This window comes from Stigmatopora nigra, chromosome 6 (genome assembly GCF_051989575.1).
Source record: "Stigmatopora nigra isolate UIUO_SnigA chromosome 6, RoL_Snig_1.1, whole genome shotgun sequence".
Classification (NCBI taxonomy): Eukaryota; Metazoa; Chordata; class Actinopteri; order Syngnathiformes; family Syngnathidae; genus Stigmatopora; species Stigmatopora nigra.
Window position 1 is genome coordinate 6,006,192 of NC_135513.1, and position 10,486 is coordinate 6,016,677.

Below are 10,486 nucleotides of genomic sequence, written 5' to 3' on the forward strand. Positions count from 1 at the left end.
ACTAAAACAGAGGAGATTTTTTATTACAAATGTCAGAAGTGGAAATGAAGCAGGCTAAATTGGGGTAAAACCATGGCAGCCAACATTTTGTTTTTGCCAGTTTTTACCATTTTTTGGTAGCATGCCACATGTTATGCACCTCTGTTCTGTCTCTAGTGATAAGGAGATGAATAAACCCACAAAGGCCTATTGTTTCTTAAATGTTAAATTAGTAAACCAATCTATCAGTCAGTCATCACAAAAGGCTTTACAGTGTCAAATTATATCCTTTAAACAGTGATGGGAAGTGCTCTGGTATCTAACTACTGAGTTACTTGATCCCCACATATCCACCAAAGTACATTTGCAGGTATTAACCCTAATGAGAATAATCGCCTCAACAAAGCTGCTCTTGTGAAGTGCAGTTTTATCGAGATTCCTCCCATTCCTTCCACAGGTCAAAGTTCAACCACCCCCACAAACACAAAAACCCATCTGCTCGATACTGTTTGCTTCACTGACGTCCGCAGCTGGCTGACTTGAAACATTCTTTCAAAGATCCTGGAGAAGAAGATGAAGAGCGGTGGCATCGTCCTGCTTTTGCTGGGTCTCCTCTCACAGGGCCGAGCTGCTCCAGCGTTGAAATGTGACACTTTACTGAAGCCAATAAGCATTACAAACCAACAAGTAAGTGCCAGCCTGTTGTCTCGTTTGTATATTATCTTACCACTTGCTTTGATATTTCAATGTCTTCAAACTATCGACATTCCCATCCAATAGTCAGTGGGGTATTGGATATTTTTTTTCTGAATACAGGTTTCGACACAGTAGAGGCGTGTTAAATCTTACCACTTGGCAAACATGTTGGCTGAGTTTCGATCTGTAGTGAAGAAAATCGGGACATCCCTAATTCAAATGCTGTTTACTTCACACTCCTACCAAGAGTACACACAAATAATGCTTTTATTGTATTTTTAATACATGTTTTTCCTCAGGCCTATTGCAATTGAAAATTATAAAAATGTTTGTGCATTGGGTGGAAGGTCTGGGTATGAATTTTCAGTGCCACTGACAGTACTGGACAGTCAATAGAAAAAGGAATGGATGTCAAGCCTTTTCAGGTTCTTGCAAAATTTTTAATATCACGATTTTATTTTGGGCAAAAAATCTAGACCAAAGTAGCATTTTCTTGTCACTTGAACTTATACACATTTCTCACCAACCACCTTGTAACATAAAATGGACATTAGTCTTTAAAATATTAGCTTTTTCTACTATTTTCCAATGACTTGATTTAAAAAAAAGGAAAAACTACAATAAACAATAGTAACTGTCTAAAAAATTACTTAAAAGACAAAAGAGAGACACCTATGCATCAGAATATGCAGGTGAGTGTTTTTTGGGAGTAAAATGAGCGATGTACTTTCCAGATGTTGGGGCGCTGGCTGTATGTCGCCGGAAGTTCTGACCTCCCGGGAAGTCGTTCCCTGGGACATCTGCTCAACAGCATCTGGCTAGACGTCAGGGCAACCCCTATCAGCAACGTGCTCACCATCTTGCAGACGCAGAGAATGTAAACCTGCTCTAAAGACACTTTACAATTGAAAACGAACATATTATTTAGTGGCTATTTTTTTCTCTTCCAGTTACAATGAATGTTCCAGCATGATCTACAATGTGACCATGGAAAACAGCACTATGTTGATTGGTGAGTAGTTGACTTGTATTGTTGTCGCTGAGATACTAGTTAACATTTTTCGAGGTGTTTCACACGGGATTGTTCACCGCTGTTTTTTTTTCTTTCTTTACAGAGCATCCGTTCTACCTGAAGGAAGTGTACCTGCCGACAGATTGTGCAGACTGTCTGGTGGTCTATGAAGAAGTCAAGTCTAGTCATGACTCTTTTAGAAGCCTTATGCTTTTCAGTAAGTCTTCCTCTGTTTTATTTTTTGGGTCAGGTTTTCTATGGTGGATTTTGGGACATGTGTAGTTTCAAATGAGGTTGTTTTTTTTAGAAGGCACACATCCAAATCATTGGTCCATATGGACTGGGAGAGGCTAATGAACATGGCAGTGAAGATGTGCCAATCTTCCCAGTCTAAATTGATTGTAAGGCTATCATTGTCACTGGCAGACAAGGATTTAAGTGTTCATATTTTAAGATTTCCCCCCATTTTTAATTACTTATTGATTATTTATGTTTGTTGATGTTATTTGTGCACTTCCCTAGTTATTTATGTTGTTTACTACCTATTTAATTTCTTATTTATTATTTGTTTGTCTGTTTGTTTGTTGTATTTATTTATGGTCTTTGTGGTGAACCTTTAAATCTTATAATAGTTCTATAATGACAATTAAAGCATTACTTTCAATTACATTTTTTTTTAAAAATGGGTGGGTGGAGTAAGGTCATCTTGGTTTCTTAAGTGTTGTTTTGGCTTTATTGATAGAAGTGCTTGCTCATTTTCAAGTTGCTTCGTTGATGGCTGTTTTGTTGATCTCCAGGCAGGCAACAGATGGTCTCAAGTGCTGATGTGGAGATGTTGAGGATGCAAGCAAAGTGTCTCCAGATGTCTTCTCCACTTTTAATGGACCCAAACTATGGTGAGGAGCATCACCTTAAAAAAACCTTGTCCACCATTGCCTTTTCTATAGTATTAATCTATATTTGTGTACACAGAACTCTGTCCAGACAACCTCCCAACCTCAGACGGACTTGCGGCCTTAAACTCCTTGCTAGAGGCTAAGATGGGACAACGGGTTGCGAGGCTACTGGACACATTTTTTGATTTTTTTATCAACTGATTGGATTTTTTTTTTTACAGGGAAGCAACGGATTCTATATTCCATGCAACTTCAAACATAACCTACAAATCAAACTTACCATATTGTAAGTCGTGAGTTTTTAATGATTTGCTAGTAAAGTTCTCTCACATCAACATTAGTTGTGTCATTTCCTTTTATGACACTTGCACTTGGAGGTTCTGCTTTTATCAGGTTTTGTAAGGTCTGTGTCAAATATGTAAACTTTCACGTCTTTGGTCAACTTTATACTTGCATATTAGAGGTTGATAGCTTTCAGTGACATTAAATGTCCTCAAAGTACATTCAATTACTATGCCAAACACCCCAAATCTTCTAAACTCTTTCAATTGCTTGCTTTCTATCAGTATGACGTGATAGTGTAGACAACAAAAAGTATACCATGTCTCATATAACAGTCCACTATTACTTAGACTTTCCCCTAAATATTACAAAACATCTGTCAACAAATGTTTGAACTTTGATACTTTTACCCCATCGAGCCGGGGGGCATTTGGAGCCATCATTCTGTTCCAGATCATCTCCTGTACGTAGACGTGTGCAAGTTAACAATGTTTTCCTTCATCCTGGCTGTTGCGCTTTTGCCTGCCGCCTTTTCGGCGCCTCTGACCACCTGTGATAGGCTGACCGAGCAGGTGCAAATCCAAGGGCGGAATCAGGTAAAACACTCCTAATATTGAGTCCATACATTGTGCTTAAGTGACGCTTTTGCCTTGTTTCCGCAGTTTTTAGGTGTGTGGACGTATACCGCAGAAAGTACCAACCTGCCAGGATCCAAAGCCCTCACAAAGTTGTTTGTGGACAATGTGTGGGGAAAAATCTACCCGGCCAACGAGAGCGACTCCTTTTATGTATTTCAAGTTCAAAAAATGTACAGTAACTACAGCCGGTCTTAGGTTTGACTATATTTTTTTAATAACCTACTTTTTTTCCCGAAGGTTGGGCCGTTGCTTCAGTGTCACTTCTAAGTTGACCTTGATTAACAACATTCTGCATATGGGTGAGCAGCCGAAATCCGCATCGATTGTGCGTATGCTGTTTTTTTTTGGACAAAGTGCAAACAAACATGTCCTATTTTTGTTTAGAGGAACCCATTCATGCTACCGAGGTTCTTCTCGCGACCAGCTGCCCCGACTGCCTTGTTCTTCTGTCTAATTACACCCTGGGGGGAAGTACCTACAGGGGCCTTCAGATTCTGAGTAAGAAAACAGATTCTCTTGCCGGGTATTTTTGCCATCTTGGCACCAGCGAAAGCATTGAAGTGATCAAATACCAGTATGTTCATTGGCTTTAAGGCCTTAGGTGTCAAAGTGGCGGCCCGGGGGCCAAATCTGGCCCGCTACATCATTTTGTGTTGTCCCGAGAAAGTAAATCATGAGTGCTGACTTTCTGTTTTAGGATCAAATTAAAATGATAGATATAGATGTATATTATATTGCCTAATTTCCCCCTTTTAAATCAATAATTGCAATTTTTTAAACCATTTTTTCTGTGTTTTTAGTAAAAATCCTTTAAATAATTATATTAAAATATTTTCTGTTTTCCACTTTAATATGGAACATAAAAAAATGGTTTCCTTTTGAAATGAAAACCAATTCTTTAATAAATTATTTTCTATTACTAAGAAAAAAAGCTCAAATAAACATTGTTTTAGATCTCTAAAAAACAAATTTTCAGTACTTTTGATCCAGTTCTTTTAATCAATTTATTTAAAAAAATGTGTAAATATTATATCTAAAATGGTCCAGCCCACATGAAATCGAGTGGACGTTAATGTGGCCCGCGAACCAACCGAGTCTGACACCCTTTCTTTAAGGCAAAAATCCATTTGAAAGGGAATGAGTAACAAGAAGAAAAAAAAGGATCAATGTACATGACAATATATGAGGGATATGGGCATTTTGTTTGTGTTTACTAGCCAAGAGACCAAAGCTGACCCAAGATGAGATGGACGAGTTTAAGAGGCAGGCCGCATGCCTGCATTTGCCTTCGCCGACCTTCCTGGACTCAGATAAAGGTGAAAACAGTTGACTATTTATCACTATACACACCCAACATTTGATCAAAATGCAAACAAAATAAAGGCCCAATGCTATGTATGTCAAGTTTTTATCTTTTCATTTGTTGTTTTTGTTTTGTTTTATTATTTAACTTGCCAGGTTTTTGTACGGATGGATCTGCCTCAAAAGACTCCGAGACCACTGATCTGACCCCTGTGCTTAGTCAGGCCCAACCTGAATATATGGAACTATTGGACAAGCTGCTCAGCAGTCAAAGTGGAATCAAGACACTTGTTCAATTGATAGCAAACAATCCCACACAAGATTAATGTGAACGGGCCATGTTGACCATATGCAGGCTGAATTCAGTCAATGAAAATGACTCTTCAAAACTGCCTGGCTTTTTTCTTCTATTATCTATGATAATCCTTATAAAGCGTGATTTATAGATGTGTGTTTGTGTATGTGCAGAGTTGATGTATGAATAGTTGTTTTTACATGATGTACACGTGGCTGATTAGTCGGAACATCGGACGCCTTCTTACGTCATTTACAAACGTCATTTTTGCAAGAATTTCCACCGGCAATTTTTCAGGTGCTTGCCGAAACGTGATGTTGTTTGGGGGTTGCTGGTTGAATTGGAAAGTATTGACTACACATGGTTGTTTCTATTTAAGGGAAGAATGATTCCTACCTGGGATCCGAACCCCACCTACCCACATGTCAGTCAGGTGAACAAACCTCTACACTATGAGCTGGCCACACTTTACTTTGTCTTTATTGTAAAGTATTGACTCATGGTTCTTTCTATTTAAGGGAAAAATGTATCCCAACCGGGATTGGAACCACACCTGCCCTCCTTCCCAGTGGTCTTGGAGAAACACGCTGGTTGATTTTTCTACTTTGGCCCTGCAAAATTGTCTGAACCAGGAGGTCGACACCACACGTGCGGCATATGTATGTAGGCCTATGTGTACGTATATGTATGTATATTCTATTTGCCCTCATGGTTTTCTCTTTTCCCGCTAGGTTATTAATATCTACGAGGAATTGATTATGGACGCTTCCTAACACGAGACAGGTAAGCCATAATATCTCCCCGACTGTAAGTTTTTATGTATGTGTGTGCGTATACATATAACCCCCCCCCCAAAAAAAAACACGCTTGTTTACACACACAAAATTATAAGAAATGTCTGTGCAGGTTTGAAAGTTAGTCTGAGATCAACAGAGAACAATTTCCCACTACACCGCCATATGTGGTCATATTGCACAAATATCTGCATATTAGAGCCTCACGATTTTATTTATAGAGAACAAAAATATTACAGTCCAATAGATAGTTAAGTCTTGACCTAGTGATGGCATACAAGCCACATTTAAACTGAAATTAAAATGGGTTTTGCTGAAAGTGAGTGTCAAGAATGTACTTTTTATTTTTTAACACCTCATGTCCGGTCTTCTAAACGTACAGTATTAAATAGACAAATCAAAACAAGCATTCCCAGCTGCATCTATGTGACGGTTCTTGATAAAATATGTACCAAAATTCCCCGGACTAAAAATAAAACTGGCCTAATTGGCATATTGATTCTCTGAGGGAAAGCATAATTACAACTTTGATTGACAGCTCTGTCTTTGACTTTGTTAGGAGTCACAAGTGCTGGAAAAATACTCGATTTCACTCAAATTAACAACATGGGAACTTCGCGAAATATTTCTTCTTCTAACATGAAAATGGTGAACATTTCCTTAATATATATATAACACTGCGTTTAAGAATATGATGCCACTTTTCGTCAAACCTTCTAAACTAGACATGATTTGAGCACGTGATGAATAGCAATGTGGGGTACATAAAGTATAAAACAACACAACAGGGTTTTAAGTGGTAACTTATTTCATCAAAGAGGAATAGCGGGAAGGGGAATAAACTAGAAAACATATATTCAAGTACTGCGGTATAACCTTAGAGAATACCCTGCTACATTTTAGTTGATGATAATCCCCTGAGTGTGACCCACATCCACATGCCGCTTAGTTCCAAGTAGGGATGGGCATCAATGAAGAATGAATTGGTTAAAAACTCTCTTCACTGTTCGGAATTACGAGTTTGATTAATTGTGTTGGTGCCAAAGGAAGGGCACTACTCAACCACAACCAGTAGGGACACCCTGGAGTCAACTTGAATCCCAAAAAGTACAGTACAAATGAGATTGGACAACAATTCTCACGTGCAGCTCAATTTAACACTGGAATGAAAGGTTGGAGTTTCCAACATTCAGATTAATATGAGATACTTTTTTTTTGCTAGGCAATTGTAGTTAAATGTGCATCCCTTGTTATAGATCTCATAAGAATCATAGGTTGTACCTCGTCACAAAATATGTTTAAACAAGAACTTTTGAACATTTAATGGTAACAGGGTGATTTTAAATGTGGGGTATTTTCAAAATGTAATGAAATACAATGAAAAGTCATTTTATGACAGACATGGGTGTCTACACTTCTTTGTTTGTAAACTACAAAGAAGCTTGATATCGGGTTGAGCTTTTTTAAATCACCGGCCCCTCAAAAAAATAAGAAGAAGAAGATTTTCTCACTCGGGCCACAGTTTTGTTAACTCTCACAGGGGTTGAAAGTAACAAACAGAAGGAAGGCCATGTGAAGGGTCACATTTAAAAAAAAAAAAGTGTGCTTTTATAGGGTACACAACCAAACACCTAAAGCAGTGGAAACTCCAAAGTTGGGCTTTATTTTAGATAATTAAAAAAATTGTAGTTAAATATGTTTTTCGAATTCCCAATGGCTACTGAAGGGAAATATCCATGTTAACTTCAGAGTTGTGTTTATGTGTTGAATTTGACAAGAAAAATGGAAAGCCATTTGGGCATTTACTTGATATCCAGTCAGGTTTAAATCTTCAGTCTAATGTCAAAATTGCTGAACTCAATATTGAACATTTTGAAAAAATAAGAACACAAAAACACTGAGAAACATCAACTAGGATCTCAATTCAAAAAGATATCCCAAAACAAAAAGTAACATGTATTTTCCCAGTAAGGCTAAATTGTGTAATGTAGATGAATAGTTTAACTTTTATTTGGGGATTTATTTTCCAGTTAACTTGTCTTTTTACCCCTATAAGCAAATAACTGAAAACTATCCAACTTTGGAAGTTCCAATCAACTGCCAACATCTCACACATTTATATGAAAAGAAAAAAAACAGACAAGTATGTATTTGGCAAAAGAGGACAGTAGGCTGCCATCCTTTAAAAAAAATACACGATTTGATGTGATGTCACAAAGGTTTTTCCCACATTGTTGCTGTCACTAAAAATAGCAACAACCACACACACAAAAGACAAAAAAAAATCAATTGAACATGACTATTACTCCTTGTTGCCATGGTAACTCTGGGTAGAGCATTTGTTGTCCCAGAATGTGTGGCTGTCTCCGGATTTGGGCAATATGCAGTAACGTCACAGTGTTGAGGATGTTTCTGCTACACATTTGATGTTCCGCACTGTGTTTGCCTGTCCTCTTTCAAAAGCACTGGGGTGTATTTAGTGGGTGGACAGCACTCACATGGCCGCCTCAGGAAACGATCTCCAATTGGAGTCCATCTCCTGCTTTAGTCTGATAACGCTGCCCGGTCGGCATCCGACGGAATCTGACCGGCTCCCCAGAAATCACTCATAAGGGCTTGTAAACCAAAAGTTGTAAAGGACACCACATTGTGAGAAGTCGTCCAAAAAGAAAACTGAGGGCCATTGTGCCCTGTAAACAAAGCATTTCCGAGTGATTTAAAGAGGGAAGTTCGTCGGCAGCTCGGACGATGACAGACGTTAAGATCCGATTGGGCTAGTCGGGTCTGAAGATGGGGATCTTCGGTAGGAATTCTATTAGGATTACCTGTTGGTGATGGATGAGAGAAAGTCATTTTGCAGTATTTTGCAACAGATTGACCATTTCATCACAACTCCTTATCTGGTGAGTTTTGTCAAAAAATGTGTATATTCACATCTAATTACATTCTATAAAAAGCGTTTGTAAATATTTACAACAGATGAGAGATTAAGAGTTGTCATGAAGATAGAAAAAGGACAAGCATCAAAGCCAGTGTTCTGCTTTATATGTCATCAAGCTTCACTACGTATTATAACTTACATATTCCATCATGTTGTTGGATTCACACTTTCTTTTGTTCAATCTCCAATGCAAACAAAGCTGCAAAAAAACAACAAAATGAATCAATATTTTTTTATCTATGACAAAAAGAGTGGAAAATATAGCACACCTTGTGGTAGAGTCTGCTGTTCTCCCATTCCAGAAGTTTCTCTATTGATCTTCTTGTCTGGAAGATAAAATGGAAAAAGTTTGTGTGAGGGATGCGGGTGTAAAATTAGAGATTAGAGTTGTGGTGGTATGCATGTAGTACCCGCTTGCTGAGACAAATGACAGGCCACAAACTGAAGCCCAGTGTGCAGCAGCAGCAAAGGCACCCGCACAAGAGCCAGCGTACATTGACCGGTAGCGTCTTCCTCAAACAGCTATTCACTCGGTTGATGCTTGCTTTAAATTCCTCAGGTGCGACCTGAATCGGGAATGATAAAAAAAATGTCAAAAATTATATTGTGATAAGTGAATAATAGAAAGTCTGATAGACACACACACCTTTCCTGTAAGTGCTGAAGGAAATTCTGATTCAAATTTGTTGCTAAGTCCAAACCTGTTAAAATAAAAAGCATGTCAACATATTAGGCAAATGTAGTCAAAAATTAAATGTTGCCCTGCGATTGGTTGGAAACCAATTCAGGGTATACCCTCCTACTGCTCACAGTTGGCTGGGATTGGCTCCAGCACCCCCGCGATCCTTGTGAGGATAAGTGGTAAAGAAAATTAAAGAGATTAAAATTAAATGCTGTACTTGCCCCAAGTTTTAATGACAACAAATGGACAGACTAGTCTAGCTGTCTCATTGAAAATTAAATCCCATAAACCATTATTTAAATGCCATTTATTTTGTTAATCACCTCAACATACAACTTTATAGACACTTCTTGTGGAATTTCTATTTCAAGGACAATCAAATGACATAATGATTATTTTTAAACACCAAGAGATCGACGAAATGTAAAACCAGACTAACAGATTAAATAGACTATAATCACACTCACATAGCTTTATTGAAAAGTAACTGCTGTTGTCTGATCTTATAAGTGTGCCACAAAGTCGAGATCGGACCATAATAACAGCTTGACACTCATTTAAACAAGGAATGAGCAGACATTTACGTTGGTGCGTATAATTTAAAACGATCATTTTGGAGGCGGCGCTGCTTATTCTCTCATTGTTAGCCATCGCTTTACAGATGAGCTAACAGGCTAAGCCACAGGAGGATGCTAATCAAGTTAGCACCCAGTTAGCACCCCCCCCCCGCACGCAAGTCGTCACGCGACATCATCCGATCACCCCCTCCCAGACGTCGGCCACTTACACCGTGACGTGCCCGGAGCCTCGCACCACCACCGGATCCGGTGCGTACTTGAGGAGTTGCTCCTCCGCGGCCCTGTCCTCGTCTTCCTCTTCCTCCTCCTCTTCCTCGTAGATCTCGTCAAAGTCCTCCATCATCGCACGCACTGCCCCGAGTCGGAGCACCGCGTTTCCCGGTTAGGAAGC

At 38.8% G+C, this 10,486-nt stretch overlaps 4 protein-coding genes across 7 annotated transcripts in view; 3 read left to right on the forward strand and 1 right to left on the reverse strand.

The window, feature by feature from the left end:
* Positions 1–457: 457 nt before the first annotated feature.
* Positions 458–2,918, forward strand: LOC144198384 (uncharacterized). Its single transcript, XM_077719366.1, has 6 exons — positions 458–666; positions 1,410–1,552; positions 1,626–1,687; positions 1,791–1,904; positions 2,485–2,583; positions 2,660–2,918. The coding sequence occupies exons 1-6, from the start codon at positions 553–555 to the stop codon at positions 2,782–2,784; spliced, it is 657 nt and encodes a 218-aa protein (XP_077575492.1). The 5' UTR covers positions 458–552; the 3' UTR covers positions 2,785–2,918.
* Positions 2,919–3,288: 370 nt separating this feature from the next.
* LOC144198359 (uncharacterized) lies at positions 3,289–5,197 on the forward strand. Its single transcript, XM_077719318.1, has 6 exons — positions 3,289–3,461; positions 3,528–3,673; positions 3,741–3,802; positions 3,888–4,001; positions 4,721–4,819; positions 4,962–5,197. Exons 1-6 carry the CDS (start codon positions 3,354–3,356, stop codon positions 5,129–5,131), a joined length of 699 nt encoding a protein of 232 aa, XP_077575444.1. The 5' UTR covers positions 3,289–3,353; the 3' UTR covers positions 5,132–5,197.
* Positions 5,198–6,216: 1,019 nt separating this feature from the next.
* The window catches only part of chic2 (cysteine-rich hydrophobic domain 2), a 4,464-nt gene continuing 194 nt past the window's right edge, over positions 6,217–10,486 (reverse strand). The window contains exons 1-6 of the mRNA XM_077719123.1: positions 10,305–10,486; positions 9,482–9,536; positions 9,246–9,401; positions 9,105–9,161; positions 8,975–9,034; positions 6,217–8,719 (exon numbers count right to left, since the gene is read on the reverse strand). The exon at positions 10,305–10,486 is cut by the window's right edge and continues 194 nt beyond it. Coding sequence (XP_077575249.1) covers positions 8,669–8,719; positions 8,975–9,034; positions 9,105–9,161; positions 9,246–9,401; positions 9,482–9,536; positions 10,305–10,438 — 513 coding nt within the window. The 5' untranslated portion in view covers positions 10,439–10,486 and the 3' untranslated portion in view covers positions 6,217–8,668. The remainder of the gene's footprint in view (positions 8,720–8,974; positions 9,035–9,104; positions 9,162–9,245; positions 9,402–9,481; positions 9,537–10,304) is intronic.
* The window catches only part of LOC144198217 (uncharacterized), an 8,489-nt gene continuing 6,208 nt past the window's right edge, over positions 8,206–10,486 (forward strand). For 3 of the 4 annotated variants that reach the window (XM_077719126.1, XM_077719125.1, XM_077719124.1), the window contains exon 1: positions 8,206–8,797. In XM_077719126.1, the coding sequence (XP_077575252.1) occupies positions 8,729–8,797 (69 nt within the window). In that variant the 5' untranslated portion in view covers positions 8,206–8,728. Of the gene's footprint in view, positions 8,798–10,165 lie in introns of those variants that run through there. The other variant, XR_013326674.1, reaches the window with a different exon arrangement.

Excerpts from the sequence above, each read along its gene's own strand:
- LOC144198384 (XM_077719366.1), top strand. The coding sequence starts at position 553 with ATGAAGAGCGGTGGCATCGTCCTGCTTTTGCTGGGTCTCCTCTCACAG. Across the intron at positions 667-1,409 it reads TAAGCATTACAAACCAACAA|ATGTTGGGGCGCTGGCTGTA; the intron begins GTAAGTGCCAGC and ends TGTACTTTCCAG. Across the intron at positions 2,584-2,659 it reads TTTAATGGACCCAAACTATG|AACTCTGTCCAGACAACCTC; the intron begins GTGAGGAGCATC and ends TTGTGTACACAG.
- LOC144198359 (XM_077719318.1), top strand. The coding sequence starts at position 3,354 with ATGTTTTCCTTCATCCTGGCTGTTGCGCTTTTGCCTGCCGCCTTTTCG. Across the intron at positions 3,803-3,887 it reads TAACAACATTCTGCATATGG|AGGAACCCATTCATGCTACC; the intron begins GTGAGCAGCCGA and ends ATTTTTGTTTAG. Across the intron at positions 4,820-4,961 it reads CTTCCTGGACTCAGATAAAG|GTTTTTGTACGGATGGATCT; the intron begins GTGAAAACAGTT and ends TTAACTTGCCAG.